Source organism: Drosophila albomicans, chromosome X (genome assembly GCF_009650485.2).
Source record: "Drosophila albomicans strain 15112-1751.03 chromosome X, ASM965048v2, whole genome shotgun sequence".
NCBI classification, from domain to species: domain Eukaryota; kingdom Metazoa; phylum Arthropoda; class Insecta; order Diptera; family Drosophilidae; genus Drosophila; species Drosophila albomicans.
This window is the reverse complement of record NC_047627.2, coordinates 28,551,640-28,578,462: the sequence shown is the minus strand read 5'-3', so window position 1 is coordinate 28,578,462 and position 26,823 is coordinate 28,551,640. Positions and strand designations below refer to the sequence as shown.

At 35.6% G+C, this 26,823-nt stretch overlaps 3 protein-coding genes across 9 annotated transcripts in view; 1 reads left to right on the top strand and 2 right to left on the bottom strand.

The window, feature by feature from the left end:
- Positions 1–1,551: 1,551 nt before the first annotated feature.
- On the bottom strand, positions 1,552–21,720 carry LOC117576046 (protein Tob1). 3 transcript variants are annotated; one of them, XM_034260584.2, is made up of 5 exons: positions 21,291–21,720; positions 6,469–7,483; positions 5,432–5,608; positions 4,594–5,366; positions 1,552–2,676 (listed from the first exon to the last, which is right to left on the bottom strand). In XM_034260584.2, exons 2-5 carry the CDS (start codon positions 6,619–6,621, stop codon positions 1,728–1,730), a joined length of 2,052 nt encoding a protein of 683 aa, XP_034116475.1. In that variant the 5' UTR covers positions 6,622–7,483; positions 21,291–21,720; the 3' UTR covers positions 1,552–1,727. The 3 variants fall into 3 exon arrangements, with proteins under 3 accessions (XP_034116475.1, XP_034116467.1, XP_034116483.1); XM_034260576.2 differs by having other exon boundaries at positions 1,552–2,679; positions 21,291–21,719; XM_034260592.2 differs by lacking the exon at positions 1,552–2,676 and adding an exon at positions 2,837–2,982 and having other exon boundaries at positions 21,291–21,717.
- The window catches only part of LOC117565843 (uncharacterized), a 328,547-nt gene continuing 309,360 nt past the window's right edge, over positions 7,637–26,823 (top strand). For both annotated transcript variants that reach the window (XM_052007886.1, XM_052007885.1), the window contains exons 1-8: positions 7,637–7,999; positions 9,021–9,125; positions 9,195–9,338; positions 9,398–9,509; positions 9,567–9,700; positions 10,502–10,840; positions 10,896–11,366; positions 11,437–11,940. In XM_052007886.1, coding sequence (XP_051863846.1) covers positions 7,802–7,999; positions 9,021–9,125; positions 9,195–9,338; positions 9,398–9,509; positions 9,567–9,700; positions 10,502–10,840; positions 10,896–11,366; positions 11,437–11,805 — 1,872 coding nt within the window. In that variant the 5' untranslated portion in view covers positions 7,637–7,801 and the 3' untranslated portion in view covers positions 11,806–11,940. The remainder of the gene's footprint in view (positions 8,000–9,020; positions 9,126–9,194; positions 9,339–9,397; positions 9,510–9,566; positions 9,701–10,501; positions 10,841–10,895; positions 11,367–11,436; positions 11,941–26,823) is intronic.
- LOC117576022 (general transcriptional corepressor trfA) overlaps positions 23,111–26,823 on the bottom strand; it is a 32,545-nt gene continuing 28,832 nt past the window's right edge. For 2 of the 4 annotated variants that reach the window (XM_052007866.1, XM_034260630.2), the window contains exons 2-3: positions 26,244–26,595; positions 23,111–25,103 (exon numbers count right to left, since the gene is read on the bottom strand). In XM_052007866.1, coding sequence (XP_051863826.1) covers positions 23,627–25,103; positions 26,244–26,497 — 1,731 coding nt within the window. In that variant the 5' untranslated portion in view covers positions 26,498–26,595 and the 3' untranslated portion in view covers positions 23,111–23,626. Of the gene's footprint in view, positions 25,104–26,243; positions 26,596–26,823 lie in introns of those variants that run through there. The other 2 variants (XM_052007862.1, XM_034260533.2) reach the window with 1 other exon arrangement.

The following is a 26,823-nucleotide window of genomic DNA, read 5'->3' as shown; positions in this document are numbered from 1 at the left end:
GTTTTTTGTTTTGTTGGAAATTAAAGTAAACATTTATATAGCACAAGGTATTTTCACGTAAGCCCGTATAAAAAGTATAAAATTGTTTTTACTTTATTTTGGTTTTGTTTATAAAAATTACAAATGTTCATATAAAAATAGATATACATACACATATAAAAAAATGAAGTCAAATAGTAATACACACACATATTAGCACACAAAAAATATTATATGAATATAATAGATATATATTTATATATATATATATGTATATATATATTGTGTTAGTTCTTCGGCTAGCCGAAGTTTGCATACCCTTATAACCAAAAAAAAAAAAATAAATAAATAAAAAAAGAAATGATTAAAAAATGTACAGCACAAAATATATATATCGAAAATCATCGATCAGGCAACGTAATCCATGTGTTCCTAGAATTTTTATTGTCACCCTTCGGCGGTGTTTTCATTTTTACTTAGATTTTTTCTAGTTTTTTTTTTTTTTTCTACCCAAGCAGAGTTTATTATGTTTTGACTGAATTTATATGTTCATATATTCATATACTCACATATTCATATACTTATATATTCATATACTCATATATTCATATATTCATATACTCATATATTCATATATTCATGTACTCACATATTTATATTTTCATATGTAATATGTAATTTTTTTTTTTTTTTGAATTTGTTGCAAACTTTTTTGAAACTGGCCGGATCGATTTACTATATCATATAGCTGCCATAGGAATGATCGGTCGAATATAGTTTCATAATCTGCCAGGGTTTTCAATAATCATCGGTGTGCCGACGATAGTTTTTTTTTTTTATTTGATTTCTACGGGATTGGAACGGACGGACCTGCTTTCAGCTTCCTATATACTATATATAGTGTAACTGGAAACTTCTTTACATTCGATCTTTATACTAGATTTAGTATATTAAGTATTATATTATATACTACACTCATTTCGAAAATTTAAGGGTATGCAAAATTCAATCCAATGTGATTTATTTTTTCCTCTTTTTTGTTCTTTTATATCAAAATCAACTAATTAAAAAAATACAAAAAAAAAAAACAAGAAACTTAATGATCAGGGATTATCCAATGTTTTTGGATTGTTTTGCTATTATTATCATCGTAAGTTTTGTTCTCTTTTTATCTTTTTAGTTTTCTTCTAAATATATTCGTATAACAATTTTGAAAAAAAAAACAATTAGCTTAGAAAGTTCTAAAAAAAAAACGTTGTTGTCCAGTTTTTTAACATGAATAGAGATATTTTTCTTTAGTTTCCACTATTTTTTGTATGCATGTATGTATGTTTATGTTTTTTTTTTTTGTTGTTTTTTTGTGTATGCCTAGGGCCACATATACATATAGAATAAACCACATATATATATGCCTATAAAATATGTACAATCCGTTAAGACTTAAAGCGCTGCATCAAGTTTAGGTTTCGATTTCGATTTCGGTTTCGGATATAACAAATCATAAATCATATGTGTGCCTAACTATAACATTTCTGTTTTCATACACATACTATTATTAATATATAGACTAACTTCTTTTTTTTTTTTTTTTGCTTTGCGTATATTTCTTTTTGTTGTTGTCTGTCTGCTATGTTAATCGTATGATGAGTACGCATTGTTTATTTAATTATATCGTTTTTTTGTTTTTTTTTTTGTTGCTTGTTGTTGATAACTGAATTTTTGCTGCTTCCGTCGCCTTTTCTCCAAATTTAATTGGCGACCAACAATTGCTGATAAGTCGAACCACTGCCGTAAAACGAGCTGAGACCATCGATGAGCTTGTTGTTGTTGCTGTTGTTAGTGGCATTATTATTGTTATTATTGTTGGTGTTGCTGCTGGTGGTGGCAGCAACGCCAGCAACAGTTGCATCTGCCTGCTGTTGTTGAGTGTTGCCTCCAGCTGTGGCTGTTGCTCCACCATTCACAGTGGCAACATTCGAGGAGATGGAACCCGAAGTGGATACGGAAACGGAGCTGCAATTATTTGTTGTTGTTGTTGTTGCTCCGACTGAATCAGCGACAACGCCAGCTGTGGGCGTGGCAATTGGACTGCTATCCTCTGCTGATGATTCGCCATTCACTGCGCCACCAGCTGCGTTGGCAACGGTCTCATCCACGCTGCACTCTCCGGCATCTCCGGCAACCAAACCGAAGCAACTCTCGCTGCTGTTGGCGTGCTCCAATTGTTGTTGCTGCTGCTGTTGTTGCTGCTGCTGTTGGTTGTGTGGAGTGTTGCCAAAGTAGCAAGGTTCCAGATAAGTACTGTAGCTATTATTGCCAGCAGCTGCGGCGCTTCCAAACAATCCCAAGCCAGCGGGATCGGCATTAAAGTGCGGCGGCTCATACAGATTACGCTGTCCGTTGTAGGGGGGGTACAATCCCATCGCCATGTTCGGATAATAGAATGGATCAGCAGCAGTCGATGCGGCTGTCGATGCTCCTCCTCCTCCCACTCCCACTCCTGCCCCATTGCCTGCTACCGCATTGCCAGAGCCCAATGCCAACGGATTGGGTGAAAGCGAACGAGCCGGAGAAACTGCATCCAAGGCTCCAAAGGCGGCAACTGAGGAGTTTCCTCCGTGTCCGTGATGCAGTTGCTGTTGCATCGCTCGCTGCTTGATGTAGTTGGAGAACTCAGTGGGCGACATGCGATACGAGCTGCTGTAGAACGATAGGGAGAGAGAGAGAAAGAGAGAATACAAAGATAGAAAGAGACAAACGGATAGAGTACAATTTAGAACAGTCACAACACACATCAAGAGAAAGTGAGAGAGAAAGACATACAAATCAGAAATCTAACTAAACAGTTATTAAAAAAAATCTATTCATCTTCAAAGTTTATTTTGACGATCCCATATAAAAAAAATATATATATATTTCATTACAGTTACTTATAGTTAACGCTGGCTGTGTGTGCTCTGTCTGTGGATATAAGAAAACATATTCTACAACTACATTTTTTTCCTAAAAAAAAAAAAAAAATAAAAAACAAAAATAAAAAAAATAGTTAAAGCAGTATCATGATTAAACATTAACGGCCTGATCTGAATCAGAATCATAATAAAAAAAAATAGATATTAAATTTCAGACCCATAAATTTGGTTTTCTCTTCATAATTTGTTGGCAACAAATTGTAAATAAAAATATTGAAAAAATTCACTTAAATTAGCAACATTAAGTAAAAGAAATAATGAAAGTTATTCTATTATATCTTTTACAAATTTGAAATTTACTTTTTCGCTAGTATTCCCAAAAAATTTAACTTAATTCCTCAATATTAAAACATATCCATTAATATAATAAATATAATCCAAAAATAAAAACCTCCTATTTAAAATTTAATTTATATTTTCTACTAAAACTTTTCGTTTTTCCACATTAGTCAAGCCTTTTACATTATGTTTATAAGTGAAATGAAATTTCTGTACAAGTAAAGTTCCAAAAACCTTTTAGAATGTGCTTGATGAGTGTATTACATTCTAGTCTTAAATATCTAGTCTAAAATAATTCATAGGCTCTACTTGGTATATTGTACTACGAAAATATACTGCCCAAATACTAAAAACAATATATCGACGGCTGTACGTGGAATATCGAGTGTGCTCGACTGTGAGTTACCCGCTACCCGTTTTTAATAAGACCGTATTCTGAAAATATACCAAAAATATACAGCAAATATACTAAAATATATCGCTGCCTATACTTGGTATATCAATATTATACTACATTCAAAATGGACTATAGAGTAAAGTGCTGCCATACTGAAGAATTTTTTAAATAACTTCTACAATTTTAATTAGTTATGATTGTATGTACCATTCATAACTTTAGCTTCAAGAAAATAACAATTGCTGTTGAAAAAAAATGATATCTTTATCTTCTATAATATCTGAGAACCAAAGTTTCATACGGACGGACAGACAGACGGAATGGCTAAATCGTTTTGGCGATCAAAAATGTATAGCATACTTTTTGGGTTCACAGATGCCTCCTTCTGCCTGTTACAAACATTTTCTGCAGGCATAAACTTATAATACTCTTCTACCCTATGGGTAGCGGGTATAACTATACGAAAAATAGACTTAAAAAATACTAAAATATATCGAAGGCTTAGAATATCTTTGACTAACGGCATTAAAAATATACCATAGAGTACAAAATATGTACATATATATCTGCTTTTTTTGTCATAGACAAGAATTTCTTCAATACATTTAACTATTTTCGGGAATTATAAACATTGTACTATTCGTAACTATAGCCTCAAGATTCCGCTTAGTATTGGATTCGATTTACGGGGGCGTCAAAAAAACTCCATCTACGGACGGACGGACAGACAGACGGAATGACTAAATCGTTTTGGCGATCAAAAATGTATAGCATACTTTTTGGGTTCGCAGATGCCTCCTTCTGCCTGTTACAAACCTTCCCTTCTACCCTATGGACAGTGGGCAACATAAATAAAGTCCCCACAAATTTGATACAGTTTTGAATGTGTCAACTCTTTGTTTCTTAAAATGACACCAAAAGGAACATAGTCTCAGAGAGAGAGAGAGCAGGGTATTTTAGACTCACCTGTTGGTGCGCTTGGAGCTCGTCTTGAGCTTGGTGCTGCCGAACTTGGTCTGGGCGAAGGTGGCCGTGGTGAATGTTAACGGCGCTTGAGCGGCACGCTGCACAAAGGCGGCGGCTGTAGCGGCGGCAGCAGCGGCAGACGCATTATTATTGCTACCAGCCAAACTGCCGCCGCTAGAGCCGCTGCCATTGGCATTCGCATGACCATGTCCATGGGGATTGTGATTGTGGCTATGTGGATGGGGATGTTGTGCATGCTGATGTCCATGCTGATGCTGATGTTGATGCTGATGCGAATGCGAATGGGGATGAGCATGAGGATGCCCATGTGGATGGGGATTGGGATTGGGACTGCCCTTGGCATAGGCGGTGGGCGAGCTCGATGATCCAGCTTGCGCAGCTCCAGCAGTCGAGTGTGGCGATGAACCCGATGCTGTGGCAACCGTTGCTGGCAATGGTGGCAATGTGGGCATCGTTGTGGCTGCACTTCCTCCTCCTCCTCCTCCTCCTACAGCTGCTGCACCAGCTACTACTCCTCCTCCTCCTGCTGCAGTTGCGCCAATGGCGCCATTGGCTCCACCAGTTGTGGTTGTTGCCCCAGTTGCCGATGCTGGCAATGGCAATTCCTTGGGGCTTAAGCTCAAATTGTTCATGGTCGTGTTGACCGCATCGATGGGACGAAAGCATTGCGCCTCCGGATTGAACGTCTTCCTCACCTCCCGATCCGCCGAATGGCTATCCTCATGATTCTCATTGTTCTCCGTGTAGAGTATCTAAAAGAAAGAGAGACAGTTTAAATCAGTAATTCTTATATCATAGAGTCGACTTCAAGTCTCACCTTTACGGCACCCTTTTCGCCAATGCGATAGGAAACCTCGCCGGGATCAACCCAGACGGAGAGCTCATTGGGCAGATTCTCGAGTATATCGGTGATCGGAACTCCGCTTTCTCGCGCCGCTCGCGCCAACACCGAATCGATGGGATCGCCAGTTTTCAGACAGCGATACGCCGAACCCTGAAAAGATACAGTAAATAATTGTTATAAAAGATGTGATATAATCAATAGTTTAACAAATCAACAGTCGACAACATCGATCAACAGTCGACAGTTCTTAATTTAAGACCATTTATAATGAATTCAATTTTATTAAATTTTATAAATACTATTCATTATAAGAAAAAAAAACTTTTGAACATTGCTTTAAATTGCAGCTTAAAATCTCGAGATCTTCTAAATATAATTTATGATTTTTTAAAGAAAAAGATTATTTACAAGAAAGAATATAATAAGTTCATCAACTTTTTAAGACTAACAAGGTTTTTGCAATGTGCCAGCAATCAACTAACAAAAATGGAATATATAAATAAAAGTGTTTAGTTCTGATTTTGTCGCACTGCTATTTTAATGAAACCAGCTTAAAGAAAAGTCTTAAAAAGTTCATGAATGAATGTTCGTTCTTGTAAATACTTTTTCTTAAAAAATCTTAAATTAGGTTCCACCATTGTATTACTTTATGATAAATACAAAGTAAATAGGACAAATTTCGAATGTATTTTATTTTATTTCGTAATTTTAAGCACTTGCAAAATTAATGCAAAGTGTTTAAAAGTTACTAATCCGTATATATAAGATGCACAACTGTGTTAATCTACTTCTAAAGAATAATACCGAAACTTGGCTTGAACAAAATCTATCTAAAGAAATAATATAATACTAAAATGTAAACAATTTGAGAGATTGCCATTAGCAGAGTGCAGATTATAAATTTGGTAGCTTTAACTCTGTCAATCGCTGAAATATGACAGCTGATAAGGGCAGACGGACAGACAGATAGACGGACGGACAGACAGAGTTAGTTAGTTAATTTCGCTCACCTTGAAGGGCTTCTCGGGGTACCAGTGTCCTTGAAATTTATCCCGCAACGCCTTCTCCAATTCCTCGCCAAAAATGTTCACTCTTCGGCGGGGCAATTTGTTGTACAGATACGAAATGACAAAGTTCAACGCAACCTGTATTTCAATATGCATTTTGGCAGCACTTGCACACTCTTCTCTCTTCTCTCGTCGTCTCTCTCGCTCTCTCCCACTGTTTCGCACGCTTGTTGACTCACAAAATGTATAACGGTTTTATGGCTGCACTTTATTGCTCTTGTTGCTATCTTGCTCTAGCTTGTTGTTAGTGTATTGCCTGTGGTGGAAAGAACGTTTCACTTGGACTTATCATCCGAACTATGATTGATAATTTGGAATACTTTTCGAATCTCTATATCAGATGTTGTTGTTGTTGTGGTTGTTGTTTGTTTGTGTAGAGAATTAACAATGTGTATTTCTTGTTATACAGTTGTTTTTTTTTGGTTTTTCTTGTAAATTGTTTTTATTTTTTTGTAGTTTTGTGTGTATGCACGATTTGGTATCTGAATATGTTTATTGAATAGTTTCTCAGTGTTGAATGAGAAATGTTTTTCGTGTTATCCCTTTGAATTTATGTTCCCCGTTTTGTTGACGTTATAAGCGTAGTTATCTAGATACGATTGCTATATATCCCCTACTATATAGCATTTGAGTTGAGTTGAGTTGAGTTCAGTTGAGTTGAGTTCGAGTTGTGTTTTATTTTTTTGAGTTGCTCTTCTTATCTTCAGGCATCTGCACAATCTTTAGACATACATAACACACATCCTCTTTCCGTTCTTCAATGGCATCGATATTTGTTTACATTTAATTTGTTGTGTAGTTCTCTTATCTACGCTGTTGTGGTTTCTTGTGTATTTTGTCTTTTATCTATTGTATTTCACTGTTTTTTTTTTTGGCAAATTCTTGTTCGTTTTTTTCTTTATTGTTTTACTATTGGGTTCTCAAAAGCAGTGTGTAGCGATGTTCATAAGAAATATATCTGCAAGAAAAAGCAACAAAATATATATAATTTAATATAATTATTTACCGAAATTATGTTATTTGTTTTAATTCAGTTGCCTTCTCAAACTCGAATTCAGAATGAAATCTCAGCAACCTTTTGCTGTTTATTTCCCTCAAATAATCTTCATTACTTTGCACACTTGAAACATGTTCACATCGTTACACTAAAAACGTAAAAAACTCAAATAAAAATTAAATACTTAAAAAAAAAAACCATTTAAAAAACAACATTATAAACAGTTCATTAAATCTTCGTTTGGACTTTCGCACACTTGTTTCGCTCACAAAAATAATAATGTCCAAACGCCGCGATGTCGATCCCCATAAGCGGGATATGCGATCACGCTTCAAGCGTTTGGTACGCGCCGTCATGATCAACAGACAATGGCTCGATGAGCCCGATGAGCAGGCTCAGGGCATCTCCATGAACGTGAAGAAGAATCTCGCCTTTCTGGTCCGTCAAAAGCGCAAAACGGGCATTCTAACTGTGGCGGTAAGCGAAGCTATCAATCAAGGGCATAAGTGATTGATTGATTGACATCCGATTTGGAATACTAGCTGATTGAAGCCAGTGGCTGTTAACAAAGCTATCAATCATGTGTATGTGTGATTGATTGATTGGCATTTGATTTAAATACTAACTGTTAGAATTCAGTAGCAGTTAACAAAGCTATCAATCAATCACATGTGTGAATGATTGATTGATTGATTAATTAGCAAAGCTATCAATCAATCGTATGTGTGATTTATTAATTGACGTTAACAAAGCTAACGCATCATGTGTATCTGTGATTGATTGATTGATTGACATCCGATTTGGAATACTAACTGATTAAAGACAGCGGGTGTTAACAAAGCTATCAATCAAGTGCACTATGTTTGATTGATTGATTGAGATTTGATTTAAATTCTGGCAGACTGAAGTTAGTGGAAGTTAACAAACCATATCAATCAAGTGCATGTGTGATTGATTGATTGACTGAGTGATTGAAGTCAGTGTTAGTTAGCAAACCTAACAATCATGTGCGAGTGTGATTGAGTGATTGATTAGGATTCGATTTAAATACTAACTGATCCTGTTCAAATAGTTACTGACTGAAGTGATGCAGCAATCAGATTGATTATTCACATGGCCAGTGGCATCTAAGAAAGCCATCAATCAAGGGTTTTTGCGATTGATTGATTAAAAATAATACAAAATTAGTGATTGATTGACCATTCACATTAATGATTAAATGTAAGCCATCAGTCAAGTGTTGTTAATCATTGGTCAATTGTTCGACAGTTAAATGATTGACGATCAATTTATTTAAAGTATTTATGCGTCTAATAGATTGATTAATTATGGTCTGCTTAATTGATTGAAAGCAAACAATTTAGGATTTTTGTTGATTGATTGATTGACTTATTTAATAACTAGTTTATTGGTTGCATACTATTCGCTTTATCGATCGATCGATAACTAACGCTTGTATGATTGAACGTGATTGATACATGATTTGCTTCCATCACAGGAGAAAGCACTGCTGCGCTCTCCAGCCTACGCTCGCACTGTGGAGGAGCGCAAGAAATTGTGCATGATTGTGGCAGGTTTAACCTGCTTCTCGCGAATTCCGCCGGTAAGTCTTATCTCCAGCTATCGATAGCTGCATCAACGATGATGATGACGATAACGATAACTATTATAGAAATTGAGAGCTCGCTTGGTGCCCGTGATCAAGTTTATGACTGTTGGCGCTGATCGCATACTGATGAAAGAACATGATTTTCCCCTCTATATATACTTTGTGATTTCCGGCGAAATCGAAATGAAAAAAACCCTCTACGACAAGGTGAATGAATGCTATATTACGAATTCATCAAATGAAATTAATACAAGTTCTTATGTCAGGCCACAAAGAAAACTACAATGATATCGGAAGCGATTGTGGGACCTGGAGATTGGATTGGCGACGTGGAAGTGCTCGAAAATTGTAGCAGACTCAACACTTATGTGACGATATGTAATAGTATTATTGTCTACTCTATATAGCGAACTATATGCTATCTGTTTTTTGTAGCGTCTTGCGAGTTGCTGTGCATAACCGAGTTGGAGTTTAGAACAATTTTGGGACCCTTTATGCGAAAACAGTGGGCGGACAAGAAGACAGCCTTAAAAACGCTTAACTACTTTGATTTCTTCACCGAGGAACAGGTTTGAAAATTTTAGATAAATTAGAAATTACAAAAATTGACAAATGTTTCAATATTCAGAAAAAAAGCTGGCTAAATTTAAAAAAAAAAATCAACCAAAATATTCACTGACTGAAGCTAATGGCAGTTAACAAAGCTATCAATCAAGGGCATGTGTGATTGATTGATTGACATGCCACTTAAATACAAACTGATTGAAGTCAGTGGCAGTTAACAAAGCTTTCAATCAAGGGCATGTGTGATTGATTGATTGACATGCCATTTAAATACAACGTGATTAAAGTCAGTGGCAGTTAATAAAGCTATCAATTAAGTGCATGATTGATTGATTGACATGCCATTTAAATACAACGTGATTGAAGTCAGTGGCAGTTAACAAATCTATCAATCAAGTGCATGTGTGATTGATTGATTGACATGCCATTTAAATACAACGTGATTAAAGTCAGTGGCAGTTAATAAAGCTATCAATTAAGTGCATGATTGATTGATTGACATGCCATTTAAATACAACGTGATTGAAGTCAGTGGCAGTTAACAAAGCTATCAATCAAATGCTTTTGTGAATGATTGATCGATCGAAATCCGAATGACTGAAGTGATGTCATTGATTGATTGATGATGCGATTGATTGATTGCAAATAATTCAAAATTCGCGATCGATAATAAAATTAATCAATCAGTCAAGTAGCTGTTGATTGCTGAATTTTCAGTCAGTTAAATGATTGATTGATTGGTTGACTGATGTAAAAGATTGGCCACTTAAGTACTTCTGACAAATCAAATTTATTCTCAATTTCAGATTGTGCGCGCCTGCAGCTATGGACTTTTAATACAATACGATCCCTTGCAGTTTATATATTCGGATAATCGAGGCGCTGTTAGCTATGTTCATTTCATACTCAGCGGCGAGTGCACCATACTACAGTGCCTCAAAATGCGAGTGCTGCGAAATGTGGGCAAAATCACCTACGATTTGGTTAAAGTGAACAATGCAGATGGTTTTGATCTTGATGCGAAGACGAGCAAAACTCGCTTACGTGACTCGGAAGTCGAAGTATCGAATTCCGATTTTAATCTCGACGATTTGTTGGCCTCAACGGATTCACAAGATGCGGAAACGTTGCAGGAGAAGAAAGCGGTAAGTACGAAAATGAAGAAAATTGCGCTAAAAAAATTGAAATTTTCCCTTTTAGAAACGCAAAATTGGACTGCGAGAGGTGGAAATTGCCTGTGGTTATGGTGGAATTCAGTTGAAAAGGAAAATTCATCGCAACCCGCGACGAACTGTTTTGAGACGTCGCACAACTTATGTGGCAAGAAGATTGACAAGTTTTGGAAAGACGACTTCATCGACGGCTCGCGCCAGTTCAATGCATGGCGATGATGATGAGGATTATTTTGCCGAGGATGCCGAGGATGCGGAGGATGAATATGATTACATTCCAGAGGATTATTTTGTGGAAGAGGAAATCTCTGTTGAGGAGACGCCAACAACTGAGAGAACAACAATGAAATCGATGATATCATCGAATCGAAGCACAGCGCGCCCAACGCTCAAATCACTTCGACAATCGGATGCGAATGTGCTGCGTGTCGAAACCGATGATTCGATGAATCAGAATACACCGCGTGACACGTACATTTCACCCACAGTCAATGTAGTTGTAAGTTTACTATTACTTATCCATCTATCTACTATCTACTCTTTAGTATAATATTTAAACCCTTTTACAGCCGGAAACTGAGACGCGTTTTGTGGACGTTGGTTCTCTGACTTATGGCGGAATTTTTGGTCTAGGCGAGACGATAGTTCATCGCGTTATCATGGCACGCACAGTGGTTCAATGCATGTTGTTGCCGCGCTTCTGGCTAATGGAGCCGGATCAAAATCCTGGACATATCTGGAAACGTCGCAAATTCTATTTGGAGGGTTGTGTCCCGTCGCGTGAGGAACTCTTTGGCAATTTCCTCAAGACGCGACGTTGGGAGAAATTCAAACATGATTATGTGCAAAGCACACTCAATCCGAATAGCGTGAATAGCACACAACCCGAAGATATACCCATCATCAGTCGCATTGTCGAGACCAGAGATGATATTTAGTGAGCAGTGTGCGAAATCTTGAAATTTGTTGTGTACAAAAAAAGATAAAAGAAGAAAAAATAAAAAAAAAAAAATCTAAAAAAATACAGAGATTGAAGAGGATATTATTTTGGAAGAACTTGCACAAATTTTTCGGTAAGCTAATTTTCTTTTTATTTTAGTTAAGTTTCCTGTTATAGAACTATTTTGTTCTTGCTGTACTGGTTCGATACTTAAATAAAGAATCTAATTAAAAAAAAAAAAAAGTTAAGTTTCCAACATTGAGAAACGTTAAAAGAGAATTCATCGAATATTTTAAAATGATTTTTGTTAGTTTTTAGAATTTGTTTGAAAAATATTAAAAGAATTTATTATTATTATTATTATTATTATTATTATTATTATTATTATTATTATTATTATTATTATTATTATTATTATTATTATTATTATTATTATTATTATTATTATTATTATTACTATTATTATTATTATTATTATTATTATTATTATTATTATTATTATTATTATTATTATTATTATTATTATTATTATTATTATTATGATTACTATTATTATTATTTTTATTTTTCTTTATTATTTTCTTTGTGATATATATTCGTATATTATATTATATTAGATTTCATATTATTGGTTATTTATCGTCAACTAACTAAATCAAAATCAATTTTGCTTTTCACTTGAGTTTCGCTTTTCAATATTGAGAAATACCTTTTTATACACTTTCACAATAAGTTGAGAATTTGAAATAAATGCAGAATATTGATTGCTGTTCCAAAGGTAATGACAATACACAATTAAAATCAGTGTTCGCATCAAAGGAAGCACTTGACTTCAGAGCAAAGCACAAAGAGGAGGACCAAAGATAATTGATGGGGCCTATTAACGATAATTAACAAGCAAGTTGACTGTAAATAAATGATGGCAGCCATATTGTATATGGCATGCAGTAACAATAATAATACAAATAAGTATTGTGATTGAGCAATTTGAATGGCTTATTGAATTTGCATTATTTTCTCATATATTGAAAAGAAAACGTTGCTGGCCCGGTTCTCAGCTTATTAGGCACGACCTTTGCCGACACTTCATATATATATAAATATATATATATATGTGTATGTACATAGTTATGTATATATGTATGTATGTAGTGTGTGTGTGGGTGCCGACGTCATTCAGCGTCAGTTGGCAGTTTGCTCCGATTGCAGCAGACAAGTGCTGCCTCGACACGCTGTGCACCTAAATGTCATCCTTAAATATAGGTTAACCGTGGCCACACACACACACATACAATGAACACAAAAGAGAGCACGCATCACATGCGAAAACTAGCACAAAGCAGAGAGCGGCTCTCACTCTCACTCTCTCGCTCGCTTGTTCGTTCGTTCGCAAAAGTGCAATCGTAACTGGAGCAAACGAGACGAGCTTTCGCAGCAGCAAAGCTTTTGTTGTTGTTGTCGTTGTTGTTGCTACTTTCGCTGTCGCTTCTTGCTGCGTGTGCGCGATGACATTTTAACGACTTCAAGAGCTCACACAAACACACTGACTACGCATACATGTGTACATAATGCACTTGCTTTTATGCTCTTTGCTCAAATGTGTGTAAACTGCAAGCGTCAAAGCGTTCAAATGTACATAAATGCACACACACACACATAACACTGTAAATAACTACTATGCATGGTAGTATATACAGCTATGTATGTTATATATGTATGTATAGTACTTGTAGACTTTTTGTGTGTATGCAAATCTGCTGCGTTCTAGACGCGCTTCGAGTGAAGGCCGCTGATTTCAAAGCTCAGCTGGGGGGCAAAAATAAAAGAGAATAACAACAACAACAACAATAATAGTACTACAAGCAGAAGCGAGACAGACGAAGACTGCGGACCCATGGGAAACGCAACTTGGTGGAAATATCAATTTGCCACGATATCTTTGTATGTTATTTCTTTCTATTTTTATGTCCATCGATAGAAATTACATTTGGTTAAAAGTCAACAAACAAATCAAATCTTTTAACTGCAAACTAAAATCAAGCAAAGGTAAAGGGAACTAACAAAATTGAGTATTATCTTTAAAGCATACACAAATGTAACTTAGAATATCAAGTATACGCAAATATTGCCTTTGCTTGTCACTATCAATATCAAGTATACGCAAATATTGTCTATCTATATTGTATATTCAGTTGCTATAGAAATATATATACTAGCAACCGTATACTAGCTTTTATAATTAAATAAATATACTATATATAGTAATATAATATATAAATTGATTGTATATAGTATATAGTAATACTATATAATCTGCGTATGATGTTAAGCATACGTTTAGTATGATTAATTATTATTTATTATTAATCTTTTTATCGCGTTATATACGAATAAAAATTAGATTCAAAATTAATGATATGACATTAAACAATTATAAAACTTTCAGCTAGAAAAACTAAACTTCTTTTAAAACTACTTTAGATATATTTCTGAATTTTTATGAATCACAAATCAAATTGTATAGTTCCGTTATAAAAAGAGCCAACACAAAAAAAAAAAGTTGTACTCTCATAACTATGCTTCATTTTTATAACATTTGTAAGATAGTAAATCTTTTGTATTTTCTACACAGCTTTATTTTCTTCATTTTCATTATAAATAATGTGAAATATATTTAATTACTTCACAAATATTTTGAACCATTTAAAAAAGTATTTCCTTTATAATAATTTGCTCAGAAATAATGCAAAATACTCTTTCTAATTCATTTAAAAGTGATTTTCAAATATTACTTAAATCAATATCAATTTTATGGGACACCTTTAAAATACTTTTTGAAAATGATTAAAAATATGTATTTGCAAAGTCAAGTTTCATTTCGAATACAGTTCCAACATGATTTTCTCTACATACTTTAAATATTGTACTAAAATCAATATAAATTATGTGAGACACCTTTAAAATGAGGTTTTAAAACGCTTTCTCTCAGAGCCAAAAAAGGCAGCTGAAACCCTCAAAAGAGATCTATTATTGTATTGTACGCATTGATAGCGCCAACTTTGACCTTCATTTAATAACGGACACAGCAATAGCAAAGCTCTTCCTCCTCTTCTATCTCTTTCCCCATCGAAAGGGTCGCGAGACCCGTAAAACAACTTACGGACAACCCTTCTTCGATGCAGCCAGAAGTTATTTTTGGGAGGGTTCGACACAAATTGTTTTCCCTGTTTGTTGTTGTTGTTGTTGTCAGGTTGAGAGAAGAGAACAAGGTTTCTCCATTTGCACGGCGCGCGCTAACGGTATTTATTTATTTATAAGCATTCTCACAAGGGGATGCACAATGCAAGCGAATGTATGTGTGTGTGTGTGAACTTGAAAAAGCTCGGCTCAATTTTCACTTTTATGCATGTCGAAACATGTACACACATGTAAGATGGCAAGACTAACACACTTAGAGAGAGAGTTGCCAGATGCGCGTAATTAAAGAAAAACCCAAGCTGCCCCCTCCCCCTTTCCCCTCTCTCTTCACACGCTGCTTCTAAGGCACCCTCAACTACATCCGTTGGAGGACGCTGAAGGTTGCTTCCATTATTGTTTATTTATATTTGAATATGTACACACTGTGTGCGTGTGTGTGTGTGTGTGTGTATGTCTGTGTGTGTGTACATGCTTCATAGTTGGGTCAAAGTGTCGTCGTCGTCGTCGTCGTCATACCTTTTAAATCAACCTTTAAAACTGTTGGCCCAGATTTTATTGATTTTTGCAAAGAGCAAATGACGACAGAAGCTAAGAGAGAGCGCGCCGAAGAGTGTGAAGCAACACATAGCGAGAGCGAGTGAAGGATAGAAAGAGAGAGAGAGAGAGAGCGAGCGCAGCTGTTCTTGTTGTTGTTGTTGTTTACTTTCGTTCGCTGGAACGTGGCTCATTATTATAATGATGTTCTTCAGCATCATCATCATCATCGTGATTAGTGTGCAACAAATTGTCACACACAAAATAAAAAATAAAAGGAAACTGGCCAAAAGTTATTTATAGCCCACAATTCTTTGCTTTGCTTTGTTGCTCTTCCTGCTGCGAAACGAGCCCCTCACAAGAGTCACAACTAATGACGATGATGATGATGGTGATGATGATGATGGTGACATCGTTCTGGGGCTATTTGGTAATACTTGACAGGTTATAACACTGTCGGAGAAATCAATGCGAGTTGCTCTTTAAGAGCAACAGAGTTCTTGAGGACTTAAAATATAGATATGTTATTTGATTGTTTTCACGAAAAGTTAGTATATTTTCATAATACTGAAAGTAGTATTTTATACTATACTCAGTATTTTTATATACTTTTGAAGAAAAATAGTATGTTTATTTTAATACACTTTCAGTTAAATTAGGACTCATCAAAGCTATTTGTTGTTTTCCAGCAAATTAGTATATTTTAATATACTATACTAAATTCGTTAATATACTATTCACGAAAAATCAGTATATTAAAAAAAAAAAACTTTTATATTATATATTTTAATATACTTTCTGATCAAAATTCTAAATTACCAAATAAGAGCAAGTTTAGTAAGTTTTTCTTTTCTTTTCAAAAAAATATTTTCCTATCAAGAAAATTAGTATATTTTATTAATACTTTTAGTATACTATGTATTCTGTACTATACACTTTAAAATAGTGTCAAGAAATTTTGTATATTTGAATATACTTTAAGATAAAAATTATGAATCACCAAATGAGAGCATATTTACTAAGCTTTTCATTCGTATTCAAGATTAGTATATTTTAATGTACTATACTATACTATACTATACTTTTCAAGAAAATAAGTATATATATTTTTATATACTTTAATTAAATTGGGAATTATGAAATCTTTTTTTTTGCTTTCAAGCAAATAAGTACATTTTAATAATAATAATAATAAAAATAATAATAATAATTAACTTTTCAAGAAAATGAGTATATTCTTTCTGATTCAAAAAAGGAATTACTAAATAGATATCTTAGATATTAGAGAAGTCGCAATACTTTTGAAGAAAATTACTTTATTTTAATACACTTTCAGCTAAAATTCAAAATTACCAAATCAGATCACATTTGCTAAGTTTTCCCAAGATATTAGGAAAGTCTGAACCTCTATTTAACTACAACCGATTATCGATAATTCGAGCCAACGGTAATGAATCACTTACAACACAAATTATCATCGGAGTGTAAATAAGTTAAGTCGCAAGTTAGCAAAGCTAATATTGACACTCAACTATATATCATTTAAATTATCAACAGCAACTCGAAAACGACTAAAGATTAACCTACTTACGAGATAAAGACGATGAAGGTGATATGATAAGCTGACTCATCAGCAAAAAATCAAGTAATTGCATTTGCAAGCCATTATATATAAGTAGTTTTTAAAAAAGTTCAATTCTCGATTTAATTCTAAAGTCTCTTAAAATTTGATTTGTGGGATTTTGATCCAAAATTTAGAATTTCATAAGTTTTTTATTTAGTATTCTTTAGAAGTAGTTTTTAAAAAAGTTTAATTCTCGATTTAAATTCTAAAGTCTCTTAAAATTTGATTTTTTAGATTAGATCCAAAGTTTAGAATTTCATAAGTTTTTTATTTAGTTGTATTTTTAAGTAGTTTTTAAAAAAGTTTAAGTTTGATTTCTAAAATTGTTTGCTTTGGGTTTAAAGGTTTAATATATTTTTTTCATTATTATGATTTATAAGTATTTTTTAAGAAAGTTCAATTTTCGATTGAATTCTAAAGTATCTTTAGTTTTGATTTGTTGGTTTTTGGTCTAAGGATTGGTTTCATTTAATAAATTTTGTTTTCTATTTAAGAATTGCTGACAAAGTTAAAAGGAAAATTAAAAAAATAATGTCAACATTTAAAAAGTATTGTTTTTTCCCGTTATTTACGAATAAATATCCATATTTTTTTATTTGCTATTTAAGGATTGTTGAAAAAGTTCTAGGCATAATTGTTGAATGATTTTTTAATAAAAGAAATACTAAATGAAAAACTTTGTTTTTTCGTCATTTACGTTACTTGAAACAATTTGCATAATTGCTTGAGAATCGTAAATCTTTAGGAACTATAAAAATAAAGCAAAATGTGACAAGCTATGCGAAATAAGCAAAAATCTATAAATAAGTTCAACTTTTTTTTTTTTAGAACCACGAGTTTTAACTTTAATGAATATGAATGAAGGTGTTTTGTTTTCGATATATATAGTACTTAGAGATATCTGCTGATTAGTTTGGGTTTCGTTTTAAAAGGATTTTACGTAAATACTAAAATGCATATCGTATATAGGAATGTGAATTGTTTATCGACACGAGTCGCTGTCTGATTTATGGAATCAAGCTATCGAAGACATGAGACATCATAACATATTATCGCAATCGTAATTGCGTGATATTATTATAAAACTGTCGTGCAGTCAATTAACAGTGTTGTTGTAGTTTTTTGAGGGGGGGGGGGGGGGGGGGGGGGGGGTTTTCTTTACAGTTGTTGTTTTGTCTGGTTTCTTCAATTAGGTGACTTTAATTTAATTAAGTTAAGCTGACGATTATGAATCCGCTGTGATAATGGGCAGGTAACGGTAAAAGGCAGCAAGGGCAGCACTCACATGTGCATGTGTGTGTGTGTGTGTGTGATACCAATTGTCTCTCAATGGCCTTCAATTCAGCTTGTTTGTAGATAATTAGAGCGTATGTACACACATATTTTTGTAGTGTATGGGAAAACCTTTTGAGCTTTGTTGTTTGTGCCAATTTGTGCTTGGGGTATTTTTTTTTTCTGTTTTTGCTTCCTTATAAATAATATATATGTTTTGTAGTAGTTTTGTTATTTACATGTTACCACCAGCAGCAAAAAAAAAAAAACGGTCTTGAGTGTTATAATCCAGTTCACATGCCACTGTTAGAAAACTGTTCTATTATTACAGTTGCTCTTGCTGTCGTAGTTGTTGTTGTCGTTGTTCTTACATCACACACACACACACACACACACACACACACACACGCAACGCATGCAAGTGCATTCGCATGTGTATGCGTGTGCCTGGAAGTAAAATTCCTTTTGCCAGCTGAGCGTGTGAGTGAGGAGGGGGGAAGTATAAAGGGGGGACATGTCAGCAGCTCTCATAATCGAACAAGCACTGGCCGATTACATAAATACGATACAAACACACACACCAATGTGTGTATTCTATTGTATCGTATCGTAATGCTTGCAATTGGTATGTGTGTGTGTGTGCAGCTGATGTTCGTTGCTGTTTTGCTTGCGACGCCCACAAAATAGTTTTTTTAGACTTTCATTGTTGTTGCACTTACAAAAAAAACGAAAACTACAAAAGCCTTATTTTCATATGAATTGCATAATTCCTTTTAGGTTATTTGTCGTCGTTTAGCACATCATTTAAAACTTAACGACGCACGCACACACAGACAGACACGATATATGCATAAACTAAGAAGAAGACGAAGAAGACGACAACGACACCTTCACACAGTGTGTACACATGTACTTAAATATTACAAGATCGCAAAGACACTAAATTATATTCGACTCGAATATGTGTGTTATTTTGTTTCTTCTTCGCCTTTTTTTTTTTTTGTCCACTGACTAGCCTCGCTCGCTCTCTCTCACTCTGTCGCCCCCACTCATATTCCTTTTGCGAGCCCCCCTTAACAAAAGAGCAAGTGTCGCACACACACACACACAAAACAATAAGAGCGCAAGCAAAAGCGAGAGAACAAGCCCGTAACGTTTCCTCTCTCGTTCTCTCTCACTTTGCGAAAAACGGCTGTCGGGTATTTACGTTTTGAGCTTTAAGTGGGTGGCTGGCGGCAGGCTGAGCGACGTAGTGTGTAGGGGTGAGGGGCGGAATGGGACAAGCAAAACTTTTGTGCTCAAGACAATTTGGCAAAACAACACAAAACAGCTGACAGCGTAAGCATGTGTGCGTGCCTATGCAGCTGTGAAGCGCTCTCTCTCGCTCTCTGTGTGTGTGTGTTTTTGTTGTGCCCTTTTTTTCACCATAGAGGACATTTTGTACTATTAATTTCTACCATTCTTTTGTTGTTGTTGTTGTACACCACTTGTGTCGTTTTTTTGTTGTCGCTTTTTGCTCCAGCCATTTGTCACAATTAAAAAATGTTTTGCTCGCACTTAATTTGTTATCATTGGAACATGTTTCCCTTGCTTGTTTATTGACAAATAACACAACGCACACATACACACACAGAGAGAACAGCTGATGTAAAGCACATGCACACAACACACACACACATACGCATGCATGCATTGTACTTACACATGTCAGTGTGAAAAATAAAGCACATGATTTTGTTTTTCTATCTGTGCACACACGAAAATTGAAACGACAAATACACGTAATGTGTGTATGTATGTATGTATGTGCGTGTGTTTGTACGTATGTAAGTACGATATTTAACATGTGTACATACACACGTTTTAGCGACAGCGACTCAATTCGCCCACGACGAAAACGAATGCGAATACGATAAATGCCAAATGACGCTAATACACACATACATACACTTGTGTGAGTGTGTGCACAAAATTTGCTGAGCTGCCAACTCAATAGAACAACAGCGAATAGTTTATCGAATTCGAATTCAATACATAATATGTATGCAGAACATACATATGTATGTCTATACGTACATATGTATGTATGTATATCTATTTACGAAACAGCTCGTCGTCGCTTGCCCATCAGCTGAGTGCGCGACTATGACGACAAATTGTGATGCGAGAGTAGTGTGAGTGAGTGAGAGGACGCACTTGTTCTATTGCCATGTACAACACATTATGTACCATTTGTATATGTGTCTGTACAATGCTGCTGCGCACGGGTAAAGAAAAGTAGAAAGACACAAAAAAAAAAAAAAAAACAGTACAAAATTTGATGGAACATGTCCACGGACACCAAAGTGGATGGATGGATAGCAAGTACGAAAGAAGGGGGCGGCGGGGAAGGGAGTTGGTGGTCGTTTCGTGTTGTCTGTCGGCTAACAGCTGGGCACGAACACACGACGAAGCACGAAACACGAACACGAGCTCCACTGCCCTACTGAGCGATAACGAAATCGAAATGGAGTCGCGCAATCGGCAAAACTGATTGCTGCGCTGCCTCTGCTGCTGTTGCTGCCTCTGCTGTTGCTGCGACAGGGACAGGGACATTTTGGCTGGCTTCAAAGATATCTCGAATGCGTTTTGTTGTTATTGTTGTCGCGAGTAGTTTTCTCTAGTTATCATACAGTGTGTACATACTAAATAAAGCACACATATAATTATCTCTACATACATACATATGTAAGTGTGCCAATGTATACACATGCATTTTGTAATGCACATTACGAGAACACAAAAAAAATGGGAAGAAAAATATATGGCATAGAATTTTTAGAGTTCTTTTTTTTTGGTTGTTGTTTTGTAAGTACCAAGCGAACTATTATGTTGATTGACGTAGTAGTCGTTGTTGTTGTTGTTGTTGTAGTTGCTGTTGCTCTTGTTGCAGTTGTTGTTGTTTGTACGATGGGCGAGAGTTGGCGAGTTGTGTAATACGTTTTTAGTTTGATTACAATTAGGTTTTGTTGTTGTTGTTTTTTTTTTATTTTTTTTTTTAGCTTTTTACTATTGTTCTCCTATGTCTATTTGTTTATCTTGTGGTTGTTGTTGCAGTTGGTTTAATTTGTTGTTGTTGTAGTTGTTGTGTTTGGTTTCTGTTGTATTTTATATTTTATTTTATTATATTTTTTTGTTCTATTTTATGCTTTGAGTTGCTTGTGTGTGAAAACGTTACTTAATTGCAGCGCGCGCTACGAACGCCGTGTAAAACGTCCGTAGGTCTTGAAATCGTTGTAGTAACTGAAATGAAACTGAATTTGACGCGCGAACGCGAAACTCACTCAGCCAGCCAGCCAAAGCAAGCAACAAAAAAAATACGCGCTTATACACCCACACACCCACACATGGACACAGCTGCACACGCATAGCCGTAGCACACACATACTGGCATAATTGCATTCGACACACGAAGTGCACAAGAAGTTCACCAACGGAGACACGAACGAACCGAACCGAACGCACGAAACTTTTTCGTCGCTGTTCCAAGCTCGTTCTTTGCGCTCTTCTCCTACTCTCAACTCAGTCACTCACGTTATGTACCTTGCTCTTTCTCTATTTTCGTTGTGCTTTCTCTTTGACAGCTAAATTTGTGTTTTATCATCAAAATATTGCTGAGAAAGCTTTCACACGATGTTGGTTTGCCAGTGGGAAGGGGTGCGAAACAAAAAAAAGCTTACGACCGTAGTAGTAAAATAAAGCATAGGACAGCCCCAACACAACGAAGGTTTTCGTCTAATCCAAGACGTTGGCGACTTTCTCGACCGCTTTCCTCTTCCGTTCCCCCTTCGTTGACAGAAACGAAAGTGCATACATATGTTATATACCATATATGTATATGTCCTGAAAAGGGTAAACAGACATACATATAGTTTATATGTATGTATAGACTATATATATATTTGAATAGCTACGTCTTATATAATATCGATCAAAGTATACCCACAAAATTGAAAAGTACGGCAATAGATACATATGTATATGCGGGAAAGTTGATTTATTTATTTGTATTCATATCGTCATATAGTAGGTACATACATAGGATTTATGTATATTGTATGTATATAGTACATAGTATATGTTTATAGGGAATTACATGCATACAAAAATATTTATATGAATTGTGTTGACTTCCAAGGAAATATCTAATATGGTACAATAATTTAAACTTTTCTAATCTAAACGACGCACACAAAAAAAAAAGAACCACATAATTATATAGGTGTATATATCACAAATATGTATATAATATTATATTGTTTTTTTTTTTGTTTGTTTTAAGCAAAAAAAAATAAGTTTTGAAATGATCGATCTTGCTTCAGCTAAGATCTGGAGCTGCCAAACTATACATGTATATGTATGTGTGTACGTAGTAGCAATTAACTATCTAACGATCCGATGATATATGTATGGTAAGTAAAGGGAAGTTTCTCTTCTGCTTCTCTCGTCGGAAATAATGAAGATTTCACTTCTACTGACAAAAACTTGCACCAAGTGTTTTATGATAGTTAACATATTACATGTATATAGTATATATTATATCGATATCCGAAACCAAAATCGGCAACAAATGCACTTGGACACTGAATTTGTCTCTTAGGTTAAGCTCTCTAAACAAACATACAAACAAATAAAATAAAAGGATATTATTTATGGGAATTTATTTTGAAGGAGCTTTTATGCACTTCGTCAGAGCCGAAGACAGACGTTCGATATCAACTCTCTATCGTTCGATTTATTTTCATATATATAATGTATGTATATATGTATGTTAAGGTACTTAAACGAAATAGAATAAAATACAATTACTGATATACATAATGAATGTATATAGTTAGTTAAGCACGTACATTTATCGTAATGAATGTTGTTGTGCTGTGTCAAGCAATTACAAATAGCAACAAGGACAATTGAAGCTTAGAGCTTAGAACAACAAACACACACCACACACACACCGAAACATTCAAGTACCTAATATATACTATTTTGTTTGTTGGGTTTTCGTTCTACTTTTGTTTTTTTTTTTGTTGGGTTTTCATTCTATTTTTGTTTGTTTGTAGGTTTTTATGCGTCTATAGTTTCTAGTCAAAAACTGCAACCCTGTCTACTCCTAGCTTTTGCTACTCGTTACTGTCTTCTCGCTACTCGTTGCTTAACGACGATTCTCGTCGGAGCGACGTTGCTCGCGGCTGCCGCCTCGCTCGATATACCAGTTGTTGTTGCGCTTCTGCTCTTGACGCTGACGAGCGTGCTCTCGTTGTTGCATCATTCGTTCATGCCACTCGCCGCTGCCGCTATCATCGTGTTGCTGCTGCTGCTTTTTGGCGTAACGCTCTTTGGACTTGTCTGCATATTTTTTATGATGACGCTCTTTTGAATCGTGCTCGTTGCTCCTGTAGCGAGTGCGTTCATTCGAATCCTTCTCGTTGCTTTTGTAGCGAGTGTTGTGTTCCTTTGAGTGCTCATTTGAATCGTCTTCGTTGCTTTTGTAGCGATTGTGTTCCTTCGAATTGTGATTGCGCTCCTTGGAATTCTCGTCCGAATCGTGCTCGTTGCTCTTTGAGCGAGTAGCGCGATGCTTGGACTCGTAGCGTTGCTGCTGTTCGTTCGAGTGATGCTCCTTGCACTTCTCGCCTTGCGGCTGTTTGCCCTGATAACGCTGCTGCTTGCCGCGATTCGGATTAAAAGCATTCGGCTGCTCGCCATGTGCGTGGAAAGCTTGCGGAGTTGCCGACTCGCTGGGCTGCGTCTGTTCGTCGTTGTTGTCGCCAGCGCCAGCGAGTGTGCCTAGCTTTTCGGTGAGCTTTTCAAAGTGCTGAAAAGCTTGCGATTGCTGCAGCACATCGTTGACCACATTACCAATCTCATCGGTGAGAGATTCGGTATGCGGTTTGCTTTCCACACACATGCCAGCGATCTCAACGAATTTGCCATCGGGACACTTGTAGGGACGCTTCAGATCTTGCTTCGTGATGTCCACGGGATCAGCTGAATTCCCATTGCCGGGCCACGCTTTAAATGTCTTTAGTTTGCGTCCTTGATATGATGATCCGGTTGATGATGACGATGAAGGTTGCGTCTGACCGCTGAGATAATTCAACTGCTTGGACATGATATCAATCTCGGCACGCATTAGATTATTCTGTAACTCTAGCTCGACCAAACGTTGTTCCAACTGTGTCAATTGCTTGTCATCCCCAAGCATTTGCCACTCTGGATTGCGCAGACGTCCGACGAATGAGAGAACTGCCAAAGTGCAGCACACATAGAAGACGGCAGTTAAACCATTTTGCACCAAGGCTGGCAACCGATATCCCATCAAAGTAGTCGATGGTTGCTGTGTGTTGAGCTCAGCCACTGTGGCTGGATTCTTTTGCAGATGGACGCCATCGATGGCATCCGAGTGCCCATCCTGTTGACGTCGCATTCGCAACTGTTGATGCGATGATGGTGTCGATGGAGGCAGCAGATGATCGTTGCCCAGCTCGAAGTTGCTGTTCAAATCGTTGAGCAGCGCCCGGAGTGTGGGACTCGGGGTGAGACGGCCTGTGCTCTCGCAGTCACTGATGATCGAGATGCCATCGGAGAAGTCCTCTGCCTGGGCATCGTTCTCTGCTACAGGTGGGCAGCTGTCGAATGTGTGGAAAGCATAGATTAGTGATCATATCGGATATTATTGCATATATACAACATTGCCTAATTTCTATCTTTAATTTCAACTTAAATTCAATTGAAATTTTTATTTAATCTAACAATTTATTTAACATTTGCTTCAAAATTTAAATTGTGATTCCATATTGAATGCTTTTTCAAGTAAATAAAATTCAAGTTTAGCTATTTGTATGTTTATTTGACAAATATATATTTAATATTAAACTAATTTCCTAATTTTTGAATTATATTGCACACATACTGCATTGTCTTGTGTCTATCTTTAATTTCGACTTAAATTCAATTTAATTTTTCATTTTATCTAATAATGTATTTAACATTTACTTTAAAATTAAAATGTTGATTTAATTTTTAGGATTATCAAGTCCAAATTTAGCTATTTTTATATTTATTTCAAATGTATATATTTAATATTAACTAATTTCCTAATGTTTGAAGATCAATTGAAATTTTCATTTAATATTTACTTTAACATTGTTATTGTGGTTTAATATTGGATGCTTTTTCAAGTAAATCAAATTCAAGTTCAGTAATTTTTATGTTTATTTCAACATGCATACAAAATTTCATTCAAATTTCATTAAATCTAATAATTTATTTAATGTTGACTTTAATACTTTAATTGGGATTTAATATTGATTCGTTTTAAAGTAAAACAAAATCAAAATAATCCAAAAATATACATTTAATACTTCACTAATCATTTCAATAATAACAAAATTCAAATAATTTTACATAATTTAAATCAAATTTTCATTAAACCGAATAATTGATCTAATAGTTATTTTAAAATTGAAATTGTGATTTAATGTTGTATTCTTTTTCAAGTAAATCAAAATCAAATTTAGTAATTTCTGTTTTTTTTTTTCAATAATAAATATATTAAATATGTACATATATTACTATTGTAATATTTCATTAATATAAAAATTCGACTATTTTGTGAATGAAACCGTCTAAACCGTTTTGCGATTTAACGGAAAAGTACGAGTTATCGAAATTATCGATATTGCTTGCATCTTGTTTGTGTAAAGTGTAATGCGCTCTCTTTCTCCCACCCTCCTATCCCATCCCATCCCATTCACACATTTACTTACCGTTCGTTTGCTGGCTCGCTGCTGGACTCCTCAGGCTCCCTCTTCTCCGCCCCCGTTTCCACCCCTGTGGCGATAGCAGTTGTGCTGGTGCTTTCGAGAACCTCAATGCGATCGGCTGGCAAAATGGTCCACGATGATGATGAGTTCGATGCCATCAAGTCCTTCATGAAATCACTCGAAGAAGTAGCGCTGTTGCTGTTGCTGTCTTTGTTTTTGCTTTGCTTGCTGTTGTTGTTCGTCGTCGTCTCGTCCATGATCGCTTCGTTAGTGTGTGTGTGTGTGTGTTGCTGTTATTGTTTTCTTGTCTTCGTCTAGGCTGCCTTTGCGCTGTTGTTGCTGTTGACCTCTTTGTCTGCAAAATGGCAAAAGAACATGTGAAATGCATTTAAAAATGTCTTTTGTTAGCGACCTTCGCAGGCGCCTACGCATAAATAAATACATATGTACATATGTATACACACATAAAAATCGCAGCGCTCCTTCTCGCTCACACGCACACACGAATACACACTCACACTCTCCCTTTTTTTTTACTGCACTGCGCTCAGCTGTGCTCTGACACGCATACGCACACACACAT